Source organism: Pantherophis guttatus, chromosome 4, assembly GCF_059756535.1.
Source record: "Pantherophis guttatus breed Tessera chromosome 4, ASM5975653v1, whole genome shotgun sequence".
In the NCBI taxonomy this organism is placed as follows: Eukaryota; Metazoa; Chordata; class Lepidosauria; order Squamata; family Colubridae; genus Pantherophis; species Pantherophis guttatus.
The window spans coordinates 11,822-31,455 of NC_142066.1; the positions used below are offsets into that span (position 1 = coordinate 11,822).

General features: G+C 48.1%; 1 protein-coding gene and 1 long non-coding RNA gene across 2 annotated transcripts; one reads left to right on the forward strand and one right to left on the reverse strand.

Annotated features, from left to right (window-relative positions):
* Nucleotides 1-4,223: 4,223 nt before the first annotated feature.
* GPC2 (glypican 2) lies at nucleotides 4,224-14,090 on the reverse strand. The gene is made up of 10 exons (XM_087891586.1): nucleotides 13,550-14,090; nucleotides 12,894-13,052; nucleotides 12,006-12,316; nucleotides 10,985-11,065; nucleotides 10,271-10,436; nucleotides 9,854-9,984; nucleotides 8,568-8,708; nucleotides 7,313-7,449; nucleotides 6,025-6,200; nucleotides 4,224-5,243 (listed from the first exon to the last, which is right to left on the reverse strand). Exons 1-10 carry the CDS (start codon nucleotides 13,701-13,703, stop codon nucleotides 4,975-4,977), a joined length of 1,725 nt encoding a protein of 574 aa, XP_087747712.1. The 5' UTR covers nucleotides 13,704-14,090; the 3' UTR covers nucleotides 4,224-4,974.
* Nucleotides 14,076-18,081, forward strand: LOC117673425 (uncharacterized). The gene is made up of 3 exons (XR_004593489.2): nucleotides 14,076-14,196; nucleotides 15,212-15,298; nucleotides 17,960-18,081. It is a non-coding gene; the product is annotated as an uncharacterized LOC117673425 (long non-coding RNA).
* Nucleotides 18,082-19,634: the final 1,553 nt, after the last annotated feature.

Below are 19,634 nucleotides of genomic sequence, written 5' to 3' on the forward strand. Positions count from 1 at the left end.
TCCAGAGATCATCAACCAACGCGATCAATGCCGTTTCTGTGCTGTGCCCAGACCTGAAACCTGACTGGAACGGATCTAGATAAGATGTTTCCTCCAGGAATTGTGGGAACTGTCGCGTGACCACACTCTCCGCAACCTTCGCCATGAAGCAAAGGTTGGAGACAGGACGGTAGTTGGCCAATATTGCCGGATCCAGGGACGGCTTCTTGAGGAGAGGCCTCACCACCGCCTCCTTCAAGGCAGCGGGGAAGTGGCCCTCACTCAGCGAAGTGTTGATAACACCCTGGAGCCAGCCTCGTGTAACCTCCCGGGAAGCCAGTACCAACCAGGAGGGACACGGGTCCAGTAAACATGTGGCCGCACTAAGTCTACCCAAAATCCTGTCCACATCATCGGGAGTCACAGCATCAAACTCCTCCCAGATAACATTCTCAAGACTATTCCTTGTCACTCTGCCCTGATCTACCCAGTCAGAGTCCAAATCCCCCTGGATCTGAGCGATTTTGTCATACAGGTATTGTCCGAAATCCTCCGCCCTGCCTTCCAAGGGATCCTCCCGCGCTCCCGGATGGAGCAGGGAGTGGGTCACCCTAAACAGGGTGGCCGGACGATTCCCTGATGATGCAATAGAGGCGGAAAAGTAATTAAACTTTGCCGTCTTTATCGCCATTAGGTAGGTCTTAATATGCGACCTTACCAGTGTTCGATCAGATTCAGCGAGACTGGCCCTCCAACCGCTCTCCAGGCGTCTTTTCTGGCGCTTCATTTCCCTCAGCTCCTCGGTGAACCAAGGAGCCGCACGGAATCGGCACCGGGTCAGAGGCCGCAAAGGCACGACTCGGTCCAAGGCCCCACCAGCCGCCCAATCCCAGGCGGCTACTAGGTCCTCGGCCGAGTCATGTGCTAGAACCTCAGGAAATGGCCCAAGCTCCATCTGGAACCTCTCAGGATCCATCAGGCGCCTGGGGCGGATCCATCTAATTGGATCCGCCTCCCTGCGGCGGGGGGCAGCGGTTCGAAGATCTAGGCGAAGGAGTGAGTGGTCTGTCCATGACAAGGGTTCCATGTCTATATCCCCAATAACAAGACCACTCAACCACTGGCCAGAGACAAAAATCAGGTCCAGAGTGTGACCTCCCCTGTGAGTAGGGCCATGAACTAACTGGGTCAGGCCCATGGCCGTCATGGAAGCCATGAACTCCCGAGCCACCTCAGACGTTTCACCGACGGATGGCAAGTTGAAATCACCCATGACTAAAAGCCTGAGTGTATCTACTGCCACCGTGGCTATCACGTCGAGTAGCTCAGGTAGGGCTGTTGCCACGCGGCAGGGAGCCAGGTACGTAAGAAACAAGCCCATCTGAACCCCATGACCCCACCTCACAAGGAGGGACTCACATCCGGCTATCTGAGGCACAGTGGTCTCCCTCGGACCCAGATCCTCGTTACTTAATTTATTCCACCCTACAAAAACATAGTTTGCTTACAATTCCAGTTCTCTTCAGTAACACAGACACAGTTCCTTTCAGCAGTTCAACCTTCTAATAGCAGGAGCAGAAGTGAATCAACTTCCTGCCTTCTTTTATGTCTGCTTAGCACAGCCAATTAGTCATCTTGTAGCAGTTAAAGTTACAGAACATAGTTTTCTATATATTACCTATTCAACCGTAAGAGAAGCATCCAACTTTCTCCCCTTTGGGTAGACTAATATATTTACAATCTTAAACCATACTGTTCCCATGTATCTATATGTTTCCTACTTCCCTGTGCTTTTGTGAAATGATCAGCCATGTTGTCTTCTGATGCACAATATACAAGTTCTATCATCTTGTTCATTATACATTCTCTTACATTGAGATAACGAAGATCTGTATGTTTTGTTCTAGTCTTTACAGCTATATTTGTCGCCATTTTTATCGCTGCCTGATTATCTTCGTATACTATTATAGGATCTTGTATATCTATTCCTAAATCTAGCATCAGCTGCTTAATACTAATCAAATCTGTACATAACAAAGATAAACAAGAAAACTCTGCTTCCATTGTAGACATACTTAAATGCTGCTGTCTTATTGAATGCCACCATATCAAAGATTTCCCCAGAAATACAGCGATTCCTGAGGCTGATTTTCTTGTATTCACATCTGTTGCGAAACTAGCATCTGCATAAGCGGTTACATGCAATTCTTCTGATGGTTGTAGATATAATGCATGATGCATGGTATATTTCAGATATCTAAGAATACGTTTTGCTCCTTACCAGTGTCTTTCTGTAGGTTCCGTGTTGAATCTAGCTAATTGATTCACGCTATAAGAAATATCAGGTCTAGACCAATTGCTAATGTATGATAAACTGCTAATCAACGATTGGTATATCCCTTTATCAAACAACGGACTTTTCACATCAGTGTTGCAATAATCTTGAACCATAGGTGTCTTTGATGGTTTACACAATTCCATTCTGAGCTGTTTTAATAGATTATTAATTTTATCAGTTTGGGATAATTTAAATCCTCCCCTAGTTTTTTCGATCCTTACACCTAGGTATTGTTGTATCTCCCCTAGATTTTTAATCCTGACATGAGCTTTTAATTCATCAACACTCCTGTTGGCCTCTTGCTCATTCTTTGTAATCAGAGCTATATCGTCCGTAAAAAGAAGTAATAATGATACTATACCATCCCTTTCCATTTTAAATAAACATGGATCTGCTAATCCTGCTTTAAATCCGATATTCTTCAATGTTTTTACAATGCGCTGGTTCCATTCATAACATGACTGTTTTAACCCATACAGACTTTTCTTTAATAACCAACAGTCAGCTTTCCCATTTTCCTCAAATCCTGAGGGTTTCTTTAAATAAATTTCATGCTGTAATGGTGCATGCAGATATGCGGTCTCTACATCTAAATGGTTAACTATATATTTATTTCTAGCTGCCCATACCAATGCTGCTCTTAATGTAATGGCTTTTAAGCTTGGAACAAATACTTTATCATAATCATTAGGAGACTGATTAAATCCTTGAGCTACCAGCCTAGATTTATATATTGGTATCCCATCTATCCCAGTCTTTAATTTATATATCCACTTACTACCGAGTATAGTTTTCCCTTTTGGAATTGTTGCAGACTCATATACTTTCAAATTCTGCAAAGATTGTAGTTCTTTAGTCATTGCACCTCTCCACACTTTCTGGTCTTCAGGTGGAAACGTGGTCAACTCATTAAATGTAGTAGGGACTTTATTTACTTGATAGACTGTAGTTGCCTGATACCTATCAGGTGGTTTTGTTACTCTACTCGACCTTCTTGGGAGTTCAAGACTTACAGATTGCCACTCCACCTTTACCTCTTCCTGTACTACGTCTTTCTCTACCTCTTCACTCTGGATCTCTGGCATTTCATTGGTAGCCTCAGTCTGAGTTTCAATGATAACCTCATTTTCAGTACTTAATTTATTCCACCCTACATGCTCCATAAACCTGGCATTTGCACTGTTAACTACCGTTGCTGTTACTTTTACCCAAAATCTGTAGGACCTGTAGTTTGAATTATAACCAACAAATATTGTTGTGCCCTACTCTGGCCCTTACGCCTTAACTGCACTGGAATATGTACCCATGCAGGTGATCCAAATGTGTGTATGTAGCTCAAATGCGGCTTCCTTCCATGCCATACGGTATATGGAATTTTGTTAGAATCAGTCTAGCAATATTGGTATGCTATGGTTCCTTCAATTACACAATGTCATCTATGAGGACCCTAGGAAGCTCCTCTCCTCTGCAGCAGTGCCTTCTGTGGAATGAAGCCCCCCTCCCCCCCACACACTGGTGTTTCTAAGGGCCTTGAAGACTTAAGTCTTTGACCAAGTCTAAGGCAAGGTGAGCGTATTGTGGATTGTGTGGCTTCCTTTTTGTTCTTGTCTGTGTTTGCTTTTGTTTTGTCACCCTTGCCATTTTCTAAATTCTTAATTTGTGTGCATTGTATTTTTTTCTTGTTTTTAATATTTTTGTGACTGCCCAGAGTTTTGTTTATGGTATGTGCCACACGATAAGGCAATTCTAGACAGTTTACAGACAATAAAGTTTGTAACTGTTGCAAGTCAGGCAGCATATAAATTTAAATAAGCATTTAATATCTTTAAATAAATAAATGTTAATCGCTGCTTAAAGTCTTGAGACTTGCACAAACAGAAGAGCACAAATAAGTGAGAAAGAGGTGTTGTTGATATGGAAAACAATAAATTAAATATTTTATTCCATAATTTAAGAAAAAAAAGAGTCCAGAGGTTTGGGCTTAATATCAGTACTGCCTCCCACACAAAAAGTTTTTCTGGGAAAGTGTCTGTGTGTATGGGTGTGGGACTGTTGGTGTGTGTGGGGGTGTTTGGGTGATTATAAGCATGCATGCATAAGACAGTGGCACCGAGGCAGGAAGAATGTATATGTGCGTGTGAACATGTGTGTGTTTGTGTGTGAGAGAGAAGAGATCCAGCCACTTGTGCTTATCCCTGCAGCTGCTACCAGCCCAAATGCAGGAGTCTCTTCTGCTGATCAAAATGGTCCTGGGGACTGTATGAAAAAGGGAAACTTGGTGGTGGTCTGCACCCCCCAGTTATTCCCCCTCCACTTAAGAAAGTGGGAAAAAAAACCCATCCTGGTCATAAAACCCGGACAGTTGCAGGTATGAAAAGGAAACAACAAACAAGGGTAATTTCGAAGCTTACCATCCCTGAAAGCACCAGGAGGGAAACAGTTTGCTTTTCCAAGGACAAAAGGTGAACCAACTTATGAGGCTCCCTTCCCTTCCCCTCCATGCTCTTCAGCGAAGAAGTCAGGCTTATGAGCCCCTCCTTTTCACCCCTACAAAACTGCATCCCCCACCTGTCCTCCAGCTTTCATTTCCCTGGGGCACACGGAGAGGGGTGCTTCCCCTCCCTAAAGGAGGTCTGGTGCTTGGGGACAAGCCCCTCTCACCGGCCCCCGAGGAAGACCAAGTGCAGGAAGAGGGCCAGTGATAGGGCTGCTGGTGGGAAAGGCCCAGCCCCGCTGCTCAGCCTTCCCCCGCTTTGGTTCTGCAGGGAGGAGGAACCCTTCCCAGGTTGCTCCCTTCGAGGGGCTCGAGAGTCAGGGGAAGGCCGTGAGCTCCCAGAAGCCCCTCTGGCAACTGCACCTCCTGACCCTGGGAAGGCTGGCCGGTCTTCGTGATATCCAGCACCTGAGCCACTGATGCCATCGTCATCTGGAACAGAAAAGCAGGATGAGAAAGGTTGATTAAAGGGACCGGGCAGCTGTTTTCCACAGCTTTCTCACTCTGCCTGTCTGTCTGTCTGTCTCCTGAGGCAATTTGTGGGTGGCAGCCTCAAGAGTCCCTCGGAGCAAATCTCCTCCCTCATGGGCTCCTAGTGGCTTCCTGCCCATTCACTCGCCGCGCTTCCTGAGCAGAAAGGGAACCCTGCAATGCGACCACTGCAATGCGTTCTGTGTGGGAAATGCAGCAGGGCCAGAAAACAAGCCGTTTCTGTGGCTTCTGACTCGCAAGGGGTTTCCAGGCCCGGTCTGAGGTGCTGGTCTTACCCATTAAATCCCTAACCCTGGCATGGCTTCCACGAAGGGAATTTTCCTGCCAGGGCTCTTGTCCTCAGAGAGGATGCTTCCTATCACTGCTCCCTGCGTGGGTTGGCAGGATCCCAGCAGAAAGCCTTCCTGGGGCCTTGCTGTGATCTCAGTAGCTCCTGTCTTGCTGCCGCAAGCAAGGCTGCCAAGCTACTGGATTCAGAGGGCCTTTGGGTGAGGGACTCTCTGCTTAGGTGCCACCCCTGAGAGGGAGCGGCGTTGGTTTATCCATGACTTCCGTTCTGAGCACGATGATAGTGCTCAGAGTGCTGTGTTTTTATGCCTACAAGCTGCTGAGAGTTCTTCTGAGAGGCTGGCAATAAGTAAAAGCTGTAATAAAGAAAGATACGTGGCTGCAGATTGGCAGGATGGTGCCAGTGAAAGGGAAGAAGAAGCTGCAACCTCACCAGCATCCTGAAAGTCGAGGTCTTGCCCATGGCATGCCCCCACCAGCCGCGAGGCCACACTGCGGAGAGCCAGGACATGTCTCCGGGTTAGAAGATCGGGTTGTGAAATGTCGACCTCCACTTCTGGGTTGTTGATTTGATTCACCAGTCCATCAGCTGTCACATCTGGGAGATACCTGGATGGTTGATTGCAAGGAGGCAGCAGTCAAAGGGGGATCCGGGAAGACCAGTCATTCAGCAGAGCAAAGCCATGGAGTCTGCATACACACACACACACACACACACACAAGGCCTGAGAGGCCTGGGCGGCTGATCCCACATTTACACCACGCTTCTTTTCTGAATCTCTCTTCTTCTCTCGCGCATACACACACACGCAAGCAAGGCAGTCTGACTTTTAAGAAAAGAACAGCCACATATAGGGTTGCCAGGTCTGCTTCCAAAAAATAGCGGACAAGCGGGGGGGGTGGTTAAGTAGTAAAAAAAATTTTTTTTAAATTACAATTAAATTATATATTTTCTTACAAACATTTTAATAGGGAGTCTTTAACAATGAAAAACGAATTGATTTGCTTGTTGCTGGAAGCTATTTTCTCCTTATCTAAATGATTTTTTGTGCTTGCATGCTGTGTGACAGCTTTTATACCATTATATTCAATTGTGAACGATTTCTGACACAATTTACAATAGGCCGTCGTATTTGTTCTGTCGGTTTCGTTGTTGGTAATCCATGCAAAAGTAGCTTCCCAGTCTTTGGTGTATTTGCACACTCCTCTCTTTCGTTTTAAGGAATTCGAAATCTCGCCGCTGTCACTCTCATCACTCGAAGCCATTTTAGGTCAGTCGGCACAAGCTACAATACATTTTAAAAATGTGAACTGTACATAATTTTATAATATATTTTTATTTTAATCTCATCATTAATTTTTTCGGAGAATCGAGTTCAATGGATATTTGATCTTTGTCTCATTCTAACTTATGAAAAAAAAGACAAAACGCGATTCTCCTATCCTTATTCTCTTAGACTGTATAGCTTTAGATTACGTACCATTTCATCATAAAGCTTTTGAATAAAAAAAAGTCCACTATTTTGTGAAAAAAAAATAGTGAACATAATGTGAAAAAAGCGGACTGTCCGCTCAAATAGTGGACACCTGGCAAGCCTAGCCACACAGGAGGGTGATTTCCCCTTTCCTGCTCTGCTCTTAGCTTAAATACAGTCAGCCTCTCTCGCTCTCAACGCACAAAGCCTTCTTCTGGCCAAGTCAAGCCTCTTAGGGACCTCTACCTGCCCCGTGTCTGACCATTCCAGCAACTGTCCTCATTTGTCATGTCAGCTGCTGTCTTTTCACTGCTGCAGAGAGTGTGGGGCAGCAGGATCCAGAAGCGCCTCATGAGACGAAGCTTTTCCTTGAAATCCAACACCTGTGAGGGGAAACAGGGCGGCAGCCTGGTGAGAAAGTTTTCCCCAGGAGGCTTCCCCTTGGATTGGCCAAAATCATCTTCCCTTCCAGCAGGGTAATTCGTCCCATTTGAACCATACTGTGTGAAGCATGATGAGTAGATAAAGGAACAGGGGTGAGACTTTACTGCCATCTTCTACACACTGCAGTGCCGGGCAGATCATTCGGCCAGGAGATAAGACTGCCAAAGGCTGGGCTTCGGGGCAGAAATGGTATCAAAAGAGCAGAACCTTCCCTTTTGGCATTGGCCTGGCCACTGCTTAGTTTCCCTTGGCACAGCTTTCTTAGCTGGGTCAGAGCGCTCACACATAACAGGCCAAGAGGACAGAAGGGAGGATAGGTATCTCAATTTCTCCATCGCCTTCCTGACCTTTATTTTGAAATTGGGAGTTTGGGGAAGGGGTCCCCAGCAGTTGGGAAATGTTGCTAAAACATTCAGATTGGAATTAGCCCTTTTTTTTTTCAGAGTTGGGGTGGGGCATTCCCAGGAGTTTCCAAGGCTTCCATTTTAAGCAGGAGCTTCCCCTGGAGAAGCTGCTATCCCTGATGGCCCAGATGGAGCAACAAAGAAGCAGGCCTGTTGTGATAGGAAGCCCTTCTAGCAAGGGCTAACCAGACCAAAGAAAGGTGGCACAGTGAACCAAGAAATCACCCAGAGGTAAAGAAAGGGGGTGCCAAGCCAGAGGTGATCACGGCACCATGCCAGGGATGGCAAAAGCTGATGGGAGGACAAGACATGGCCCATGGGCCCAAAGCCCCACTTCACCAAACCCCGGAAGAGACTACAGCAGTCAGAAGAGGAGAGGGAAAAGTAGCTGGACAACCCAGAAGGGCATCCAGAAGCATCCAGAGCAATTCAAGAGAGTAATTAAAGTTCTTTGGCTCCCCTAATGTGAAGGGGCTTGTCTGTCTGCTCCTCAGATAAGGCACCCTGCACAGAGGTATTCACAATTCTGCCTGGGTTATTTTGTCTGTGAAAAATCTTTGCTTTGCCCTCCAAAAGAGGCATGGAGAAGGGCACTACCATTTTTTGTCTTTGAAGCCCACCTATAGTCAGCCTGCTCCTGAATTGCCACCTACCAGCCGGTCCAAGTTGGTCCCCCCTGCGGTGGTTGGCTTCTCCTCTGGCGGGTAGATTTGAAAGTGGTACCTGCTTTCTTCTTGGGGGTCACGTCGGGAACGGGCAGGAGTTGGACGGGGGTTGCCACAGCTCTGGAAGACCTGGCGGTAAAGCATGGATGACAGGTAGAGAGGCTTAGTTTAAGTTAATGCCAATTAATCATAAAAGAAGCTGAGGTTTTGCTTCTAAGGAGGCACTTGGTCTCATGAGAGGAGGAAGGAAGGAAGGCCTTCTGTGAGTCCCCTCCAGATGGAGATTGTGAAAGGCGGCTAACCAAAGTTAGCCTAGGTTGGCCAAAAGACTCCAAAAGCCTGGAGGTGCCTGTGAGACTAGCATGAGGCATGAGGCACTGATTTTGGCTCTCCCAGATAAAATGAAATTTTATGGTTATCATTCTCATACTCCGGGATTTCTGGTTCACCCACGAAGCATCAGAGGATGGACGGGCCCTTCCAAGTATTTACTTATGAGACTGTAGGAAGAATGAAAGTCTCTCTCTCTCTAAGCCCAGAAGCAAAGTCTTATTTGGGCAAGATGAGGAGAAAAAGCAAATTAAAGGGTTGGGTAGTGTTCTGTCCCCAACCCCACGCGCACACACCAACAGACGTTCAGGAGTTCAAGACCAAACCAGCCGGCAAAATCCTTTTCCTTATGATAACGGAACTTGGCAACAACCTAGTGGCTGCCTGCCAAGAGTTTATTATTTACAAAGAGGAGAGATAACTTCTCCCCACTTCTGATACATCAAAGGGGTTTGACTGGCCACCACGCTCCCTTTTATATCCTGTGGGGTGTGGTCCAGTGACTCAGCCTAATCTCGGGCACGCCCTTTCTTCTGTTGCGTGCGCTTATCTCTGCGACGCTGGCGTGGGTCCAGCCAAGACTCATTACCCTCATCACTGTCCATCTGTGGCTGCGTGGATGTGCTTGGCCCTGGCCCTATCTCTTGCCCTTCGGCGGACACCGAAGGCATTGCCAGAGAGGAGGGTCCTGGAGAGGGAGGCCTTGCCAACTCCTCCCCTTCACTCTCGGAGTCCTCTCCTGACAATGACACAGGCTCCGGTAACGGAGCCACAACAGGTAGTTCACACACTCTTTCAATCTTTTTTCCAAAACTGTATTTCTGTCTGTAACAGAGTCTGCATTTTAGGCTGCCAGCCATATTACAGGCAGAAATTATGTTTTGAAAAAGAGATAACCAATGTAGAAAACAGCATTTGGAGTTTCTCTTGGCATCCATCCGTACCTTAGCCGATGTCTGTATATTGCGTTCCTGCAGGTACATTATGGCCTCTGAAATTTTCACTGCAATGGAATCAGCTGCCAATTCAAAATTGAAGGGTCCTGTGAGCTGTTCTGCCAGTTGGATCAGTGCGTCTTGAAAGAAGGAAAAGGGGTCTGTTTGCCCTAGGCATCCATGCACTGGGGAAGCGTTAAGAGGATCCCATGCTGCCCCTTACATCGAGGTTCTGCTAAGAATAGGTGGTTGTCTCCACGGACTGACTTTTTCACAGTCCCCAGAAGGAACAAGAGGAAGGCCAACAGCACCCCCAGAACCCTCAGATCTTGGTTCGGGAAACTCTGATTCACATATGTTTGCCATTTAAAAGAAGCTTGACTGCCCCCATCTCAAAATTTGCCTCTCTCTGCCCTGCATGCTCACCCAGGAAGCGCCCCCACTCAGCGTCCATCTCTGTGATGCTCGCCAAGCAGCCTTTCATGACGTTGAGGCAAAATTCGTGGCAAGGCTTGAGGGCTGGAAGCCCACGGCACAGGGGGCAGAAGGAGAGGCGCATGTGTGCCCGTCGACATTCTCCAGTGGGAGACAGCTGTGTAAGGGTGGAAGAAGGGAGAGCCAGGATCAGGCCTGCTCAGACTCCATCGTATCAATGGAGAAAGGGAGACGGAGGGTTGTGGCTTCTCACCCTGCACTGGAGAGAGAGCCAAAGGAGCTGATCCAGACAGAAATCCCATCTCATTCTGCAGGCCCAGATCCAAATGTGCTATCACCAAAGGGGTGGGGGAGGAGAGGAGTCACAGGATATAGAGTCTGGATGGCTCCTGTGGAACTGCGGTTAACATGGCCACAAGTGAACACCATTACAGGTGGCCAGGAAGATGAGAAATGACAGGGAGGACTGGGGGAAGGGCTAAGTCATCTGCAGACAATGGAAACCTTGGGCACCTCCAGCTGCAAGGGAGGAGGGGACCCTCACCCAAGGGGTTGGCAGCATTGCTTGCAAACAAGGCAGCCCCAGAGAAGTAGAATATTTGGAGGAGCTGTCTTCCTTCTCTCCTGAGTCTCCAGGTGCTCTCTAGCATTAGCCCCACATGCTGCCACGCCTAAAGGTTGGTTCATACCTGCACAAGCACTCACCTTAACTGCCTGGGCAACGATGTCTCGTCCTGTGGCCAGGCCCTGAACAAAGACCCGAGCAGCAAGGAAAGCTCGAGACACCTGAGGAAGAACAGAAACCGACACCAGGCATCAGAGGAGCCATGGCCATCCACAAGGTACAAGCACAGGGGTAGAGCAAGGGGGCTGAGTCTAGCCGGGAGGCTTTGGTCAAAGGTATGCAGTTGCAAGGGGTGCACAAAGGTGCTTAAATGTTTGTGCACTCTTTGGAATTGTCAATTTCTCCTTAGAAATATGATCTAAAATGTGATCAGTTTTACACACATCCTAAAACTAAATAAAGAGTGCCCATTCAACAAATTAATTCTCTTTATCTAGTTTCAGGACCTGTGAAAAACTGATGACATTTTAAGTCATATTTATGCAAAAATGTGGACAATTCAAAAGGGTGCACAAACCTTTAGCCACCACTGCAGCTGCACCCTAACTGGAATATATCAGAAAGTCAATGCTTCATCACATACCTGTGCCCCAGCGTGGGCAGGGGCAACATTTCAAATTTGGGGGGGGTATTTTTCAAGGAGCCCTAGAGATCCCTACAAAGGCATGTCTCTCTGTTTTGTTGGCAAAGGATTGTTTTGAAAAGATCTAGGGTTACCTGGTTGGGTGAGAGGGTCAACCCTGGGGCAGGCATGGCTGTGGCAGAGGCTGGCTTGCCCAGAGTAGGAGGCTGCTCATGTCTCCTATGGTAATTTCTATGCTGGTTATTCCAGCGCCTGAAGGAATGCTTCACACAGCTTAGTTTACGGACTGGGAGATCATGTGACGAGGCAGAAGATGGGGCTGACGGGGCACCAGGGCAAAGGGGGAAAGGGGTGCCCCAACTCCTTCCCCCTTTGGCTCTCTCTGACTGAGGCCTTCCTTGCCAGGCCACTGTAAGTGCTTGCTCCCCTTCCCACCCCGCCAATGGTTCTGCTCCAAGCCAAAGCAGACAGGGAGCTTCTGAGGCCCGAAGGGCTGTCCTGTCAGGAGCAGGGCTCACCTGCACCCGGAGCTGGCGGGGGCTGTCTCCAAAGGCATGGAGGCTTTCCACCTGGCGCCCCACACACTCCAGGTACCCTTCTGGGAAGCTATACTGGGGGTTAAGCAGAGGCAGCATTCGCTCCAAAAGCTGAGACCAGAAGTCACTCAGGGCCTCATCTAGGCTGGACCGAGACCCCTTAAGGTGATGTTGCAACTCCACAAATAATCCCTGGAAGAGGCGGGCATGCTGCACATAAAGGCGCCCATAGGAACGGGCAAACATGGCCTGGAGGGACCGCTCAGCTCCAGCAAGAAGCTCCTGGAAAAAGTCTGGAAGTGGGAGAACAAACACCGAGGATAGCAAGATTAAGCGGAACCCTAAGAAATTTGAACTGCTGCCTTCTCCTTTCCCACATTCACTGGGGAGGCTGCCAAACAGGCAATGCCAGCGGTGAAGGTTGCCAACTGAAATTCTGGGGTGGGGTCAGGTGAGGAAGCGACCCCAGGTGGCATCACGGTTTGTATCTGAGGAGAAGGGAATGAAGGGTTGCCTTAGTCTATAAAGCACCTGAAGGCAGGACAAGGAGGAACGGATGGAAAAAGAGGTTAAAGAGAGACCCAACCTCAAAGAAAGAAGAAATTTCCTAACAGTGAGAATAATCGGTGGAAAGGCTTACCTCAGGAAATTCTGGGTGCTCCATCACTGGAGGTTTTCAAGAACAGACTGGGCAGCCATTTGTCCTGAATGGCATAGGGTCTCCTGCTTGAGCAGGGGGTTCAAGGTTCCTTCCAATCCTATTATTCTATGTTCTATTGGGGGCGGGGTGTGAGGAAGTGAGAGGGAAAAGGAAAGAGAGCAGCCAGCTGGGAAAAGGGGGCCAGAGGGAGGCTCCTTCCCCTCGCTTACCCTGAAAGCGGTGCTGGCGAGAGCTCAGAGTGCTGATCAAGAAGGCGCCCGTCTCCCCCAACAGCGCCCGAAGGTCCGCCTGCCCTTGCTCGCTGAGCCGCTCCTCCGTCTCGCTGGCGCAGCAGGTGTAGTCCTGGGGGCAGATGCGAAGGTGCTCTCCTGCAGGAATTAAAAGGGAGGGTCTTACCCCCTCGGAGGTGGATTAGCCTCTGGGATGAAGCCAACCAGGGTTGGCGCAATGGGAGCGCCTTGCCCTCCCTCAGTCTCGACACTGGGCAAAAGTTTTCCCCAGGAGCCGGGTGCGTGAGCCCATTCATTTCCTCTTCCCGGGATCCTTCAGTAGTGGGGGGTGGGTATGATCGTGGGAGGGCAAGTGACCCAAGAGAGGACAGAGACATTCCTGGCAGGAGTTTCTTTACACCGCAGGCTAGAGTCCGCCCGAGCTGAGCAATGGGACCGGCAGGGTTAGAAAGGATTTCCCTTCGCCAAAGACTTGCAAAGAACACCTGCCGTTCCTGCAGCGGGACAGGCTGAGTCTCCCGGCGCTCAAATCGCCGCTGCTCGCCCACCATCCACCGGGAGGATATCGGTCAGGGACGCCCAGGAAACTTTGCTCGCGGCGCCTTCCGAGAAGCTCTCCGGCCGAAAGCCCTTACCCGAGATAAGGGTGGGTGGGACCGAAGCGAGTGAGAAGCCGCGGCTCGCCAGCGCCTGCCGGGTCTCCGCGCAGCTCCGCGCCCCGCGAGCTTCTCCGGCAGCGGCGGAACAAAGAAGCGCGCTCAGAGCGAAGAGGAGCAGCAGCGTCCCCATCCCGCGAAGTGAAAGGCGCAAAGGCCGAGGGAAGAGGAGACCTTTCACGCGAGGCACAGCTCGCACCGCTCGGCCACGGTCGGTCGCTGAGAAGGACCAAGCGCCGCTGGAAACGGGCGAGTTTCCCCGCGCTGAGCGGAGCGACTGCGAGACAATAGAAGCCAATCCGCGGTGGGGCTCGCCGGGCCCTAGTGCCTCCTCCCTACTATCCGGGCCGGGTATCAGACAATGGGAGAGGAATGGGGAGCGGCCCTAATGTCCTCTGTTTCTCTGCTTTCCCCATTGCTCTGCTGGCCCCTCCTCCCCGTTGCTCGGCCAGAGGGGCTCTACAGAACCTGAGAGCAAAGAGGGGCGAGGGAGGGGGGGTATGGTGAGCGATAGATCGCCTTCGGAAGAGCAGGGACGCTGGCTGCGACTTCCCAGTTGATTCCCATCATCCGTTTATTTTCCTCTTCGTTTAAGAAGGAAGCCTTTGTGCCTGACTGCAATTCTGGTAAGCGCTTGCTTGCTCTCGCTCTCCCCTGTGCTCCATGACCCCTGCTGGGGCCAGACGTCTGCAGACCCCCCCCCAAAAAAAAGGGGGAGGAGGAGGGCTACTAGGTGAGCCTCTTCTTAGGAAAAACTCTCCTTGCTCCAAATTCTGTGAGTGGCCTAAGCAAGTCTGTTCATGTATATGCAGAAGAAAGAATGGATTGAAAAGCAGGAAGAGAGAATTAGGGAGAGATACAAAAGTGAGGACTCATTTGAATCTGGGAGAGGGCATTTCTTGGTGAGGCCAAGAGTGGATCATAAAAATGGACATAGAAGAGAAAAGAAAAAAAGAAAGAAAAAGTGGAACGTGCAGGAAGAGAAACCCAACATTCACTGTATTAATCTTTCTCAAGAATGAACTGAAAATGGACACAGGAAAAGAGAATGTGGATGCTGCTTGAATAGAGTGAAGATAACCATCTTATAGTGCCATAGAAGTGTGTAGAGTTACATTAATGAAAGGCATGAAAAGGGATGTTTGAGGGAATAATGGAATAAAATGGATTAAGGGAAAATGCACATAAGAATGATTGCTGCATGAAGTGGGAAAAAGTAATACAAATACAAAAGTAATTTGTATGATGCATTTAGAAAGAGAAAGCTGCAAAGAATGCAGTCAGAGCAGTGAATGTGTTAAGGTTTAAAGATGTAGAGAAAATGCAGAACAATTTTGATGGAAATTAAAAGTTGCTTTAAAAATGAAAGTGATAATAATTTGGGGGTAAAGGAAAGGAATGTCATTCCCTAATTCTTGTGGGGCTGAGAGTGATACAGTATGTCAAAGAGTGGAATTGAGATGAAGACTAAAATGTGTAGGGCTGCCAAAGTAGATAAGGTAAATGGAGAAATGTTAAAACTTGGATGTGATTTGCTTAGATAATGGCCATGTTGCTTGCCTAATACCGGTAGATGTGTAAAAGGTGTGCCGTTTCTGTGCCCAAAGGCTGGAAGAATACCATTTTTGTTCTCCTTTGCAGAGGGAAAGGTAAACAGGTGAATGCAAAAACTACAGGAGCAGCCATTAGCTAATTGTTCCTGGGAAGATGCTTAACAAAATACAAGAGGTGAGAGTGGTTAAGACCTGGGAAGTGCAGATCAGCCATATAACGGCAGAGGACATGTAAATGGGTTTTTGATTATCGGTCATTCAGGAGTTTAGGACTGTGACAAAGTTCATTGTACATAGAAAGACGTATGGTGTACAATAAAGTGAAAAAAGTCCTGAAATTATGGAATGATTTTCATGGATGTGGAGTGGAGTGGAGTGGAGGGTTGGTTGCGGAATACCATCAGAGTGGCCCACGATGGAAGTGAAACCTCTGGGAGAATAACTTTGGAAGTCTTAGCAAACAGTTCTACCCGGAGCAGAGAAAATGCAGATAGCTGCTTAAGGTAGTTATGGACAAATGTACAAAGAATGCTTGGAGTGACCTTAGAGGTATATTGGTTGGGATGCAGAATCATTGAATGTCAGGGTTGGAAGTGACCTTGGAGATCATCTAGTCCAACTTCAGCCTATTGCAAGAATCCCTTAGTACAGCATTCTTGGCAGTGAAAAAGACTCTACTACCTTCTGGGGCTCTTCCTTCCTTCCTTCCTTCCTTCCTTCCTTCCTTCCTTCCTTCCTTCCTTCCTTCCTTCCACTGTTATATAACTGGGAACAGCCACCATACACCTTCTTGTCATTTAAACCCATACTTTATGCCGGCTCCTGGCCAAGCCAGGCCTTCTTTTCCAAATGCTCTCCAGCTGAGTGCATCATGAGTGGCTCCAGCACTCAGCTCCAGATGAGCTCTTTGCACTTAGCGGAGCCTTCTTACTTTCTGAGGGCAGGAGCAGCCTTGATCCCTCTCGGGCTTCTGCCCCAGGCTCTTCCTCGTGAGTCTTCAAAGATCTCCCAAGGGATCCTGGGGACTTAAGCTGAATGTAAATCCCACAGTGAATGTGTTACAGACCAAGGGAGCTGTGTTTGACAAGAAAAATGGAGTAAATAGTTACATAGTAGATATAAATGGTGTATTAGATATAAAAGCTAGAGCAAGTCAATACATTTCTGAATGTTCATAGAACGTTTACTAATGGAGAAATTTTAAGATATAAATGCTGGAGGAACATAAAAACAATTGTGAGCAATGAATACTTGTCAAAATGAGCAAAAATGGCTATAAAGATAATCCTTGCTTAACAATGGTAATTGGGACCAGCAAGTCCACTGCTAAACCTGGTGCCAGTGACAGTGTCTGTGGCAATCCAGTTGCCGTCATTAGGTGAAGCCCATGAAGTCCCACATTCATCCAATTGTCATTTGTGACCTCCTGTCAGCTTCTCCATTGACTTTGGTTGTCTGAAGTGAAGGTTGCAAAATGGGATGGTGTGGCCACGAGACACCATGATTGTGTAATTGCAAGCCAGTTGCCAAGCACCCAAACTGTGATCGCATGACTGTGGGAACCTCAAGGGTTGTAACTACAAGGGCTTGTTCTAAGTCTCCCGTCATACGTTGATCACTGAATTAGAGGCTGTTCCGGAAGGACCACCTGTGTATAAAAGCTCTTCTGCTCCCTGATGCCAGGAGAATAAAGTAATTTTTAAAAAAATCAGTTGAATGTTGTACTTGGGAGGCTGAGTGGACAACGGCGGGAGAGCAATGGATCGAATGTGAAAGTGAGAAAGAAATGGGTCGAGGGGCTGGCCTAGACAGAGGGGAGGAGGGGGATCAAATGGCAGAAGCAATGGATGGACAGTGTGTGAGTGAATGGCTGATGGAAGGAAGACTCACCAGGTGCAGAGAGATAGAGGTATTATTGCTGTCACTTTTTATCATCCACCATATAGTAATTGGATGGATCTTCTCTGGCTGCTGAGCAAACTTTCTCTCTCCCCACTTCCAAGGTTAGAAAAACATCAGGGCTTCCTGGGTAAAGACGCCAAGCCAAGGCTCAGGTGAGGAGTCAGTGGGCAGAAAAGTGGCCTGCTCCTAGGAAATCTGTCTTTGTTCTGCATCCAAAGGACAGCGCTCACAGCACCAACCCTCTCCAGGCAGCAGGGGGCAGCGCCTGAAGGCTGGATCCTGCCCAGAGGGAGGGGGGTTTTTTTGGACAGGCAGAAGAAGGAGGAGAGGCCCTGCTGCCTCCCCTGAACAAAGGCTGGGCCATGGAAACTAGATCATAAAGCCTTGCCATAATTAATACTCCAATTAAAGAGGAAGCAACAAATCTCTGTTTGGCACAAATTCTTGCTTTCTTTCAACTATAATCTGTCCATTGTAGCTTCAACGTTTTTCCTGCAGAATCTTTGACACAGGATGCCTGAGTAAAGCAATCTTAACAAGTCTAACTGGGTTATGGGGGTGACAACAGTGGAGCACTCACTGTCACTTCAAAAGCTGGATACTTGCTCGGAGGCCTGAGTAGACAGAGGGGAAGGGACCCTCCCTTAAGCCCTCTGGCTCCCTCCCTGCCCACCCCAGGCCATCAGCTGAAGAGGCAGAACCTGGCCTGTCAGGTTGCAGGCCATGGAAGCCCATTCCAGGACTTGAGACATGCCAGGCGGCCTGCTTTGTGTACTTGGGGAAGAAGGCGGCACGTGCTGGGTGCTCGTGGGCTGTCTCCAGGCAAATACTATGTCTTCAAGAAATAGGAAGTGGTGTTTTAAATTTAATGTTTTGTTCCCAGATTCTGGCTCTCACATATTTTTAAGACATTATTTGTTCCTTTGCCTCACAGAATTCTGCAGCCACTGAAATACCAAGGTCCGCAGAAGCCGCCGAAAAACCATGGAGACAGACTGATTAGTGTGCCTGGCTGAGCAAATTCTCTGTTTAGCACAAAACCATTGCTAAGGAGACTATAATTTAAAGTCTGCTGAGTGTACAAAAAGGAAGCCAAACAGAGCACACATTTTCAAGCACACAGCAAGGCAGATAACCCATTTCATAATCTGTTTCATCCTCTGTTTTTTCTTGTTTATGTAAAAAGCGAAATCCCATTTTTCTCACCACTGAATTGCATTTTGTTGGATAGGACCCAGTGATCAAGTCTGTCAGGATCCTTCTGAAACTTGAGCCTATCTTCTAAAGTGTTGGTTATCCACCACCACCCCAGCTGCAAATTTGATGAGTTCCCCTTCTATCCCTTCATCTAACTCATTTATGAAGATATTGAAGAGAAAGGGCCCAAGATGGAAACTTGGGGTTCCCCACTGCATGGTCCCTTCCATGTAGATGTAGTTCCATTGAGGATTATACATTGAGCGCAGTTGGTCAACCAGTTACGAATCCATCTGGTGAGGATCCTGCCTATTGTCAGGTTTCGGTGCTATCTTGAATAAACTTCATTCTCAAGCGCAAGCTGTCTAATGAATCATTTTATTTTTAAGAATAGCAGAATCCGACATTTCTGATTCAAATTGCAGCCAAACTGGCCCCTCCTTCCAACCCCCTCCTCTTCCGCTCTCCAACCCCAATGTCCCATTGGCCATCATACAGATCCATCTCTACATCCCGGCACGTTCTTTTCACAGGAATGCAGCCCCCATCCTCGTCTCCCAGGAAACACTATCTGTACATACAAAACTAGGTAAAAGTTCAGCTCAGCAATAAATCAAGCTTCCGCTCTTTCTGCTTCAACTTGTTATGTCAGCGCTGGAAGAAAGCCTAATTTGGAATGCTGACATCCAGCCCCTCTCCCTTCACTTCTGCGACATCACCTATCCCATAGGGAAAACACAACAAGATTAGTCTCATCAGCCCCTCCCTGGCTGTGCACCCCCCCCTCCCGGCTTTCCCGGGTGGTCTGCATGGAATTTTGCTATAAGGCGATCAGCTTGGATGTTTGCGCTCTTCACCCAAGAAGCCTCTGACAATGGGTAACCCTTCCATTTAATTAAGTACTGAAGGCGCCCCCTGTGCCATCTTGAATCAAGAATCCGCTGCACTTCGTAGTGTGTTTGGCCCCCAACAACCAGGGGCCCAGGGGGTTCACGTGGCGTTGGCCTTAAAGTAGACCCCACTACAGGTTTTAGAAGGCTACTGTGAAAAACAGGGTGAATTTTCCCCAAAAGCCGTGGCAACTGCAATTGCACTGTAACGGGGTTGATTATTTTTATTATAGGAAATGGTCCTATAAATTTTGGGCCCAATTTCCTGCTCGGGAGTCTAAGTCTCAAGTACTTGGTGGAGAGGTAAACTTTCTCTCCCAGCTGAAATGGTCTTTGGGGAGTTCGGTGCTTGTCTGCTTGATCCTTATAAGATTGAGCCGCCTTTGCCAGCGCCCTCTTAACATTTTCCCAAGTTTGTCTCAACATTGCCATCCAGTCGGTCAAACTGACTGAGGAAGGGGGCTCCCTCGGGTATTCTGGCATGGGAACAAAATCCATGCCACTCACTATTTTGAACGGGGT

Excerpts from the sequence above, each read along its gene's own strand:
- GPC2 (XM_087891586.1), bottom strand. The coding sequence starts at position 13,703 with ATGGGGACGCTGCTGCTCCTCTTCGCTCTGAGCGCGCTTCTTTGTTCC. Across the intron at positions 12,317-12,893 it reads TCGCCAGCACCGCTTTCAGG|ACTTTTTCCAGGAGCTTCTT; the intron begins GTAAGCGAGGGG and ends TCCCACTTCCAG. Across the intron at positions 9,985-10,270 it reads TGAGTGGGGGCGCTTCCTGG|ACGCACTGATCCAACTGGCA; the intron begins GTGAGCATGCAG and ends CCTTCTTTCAAG.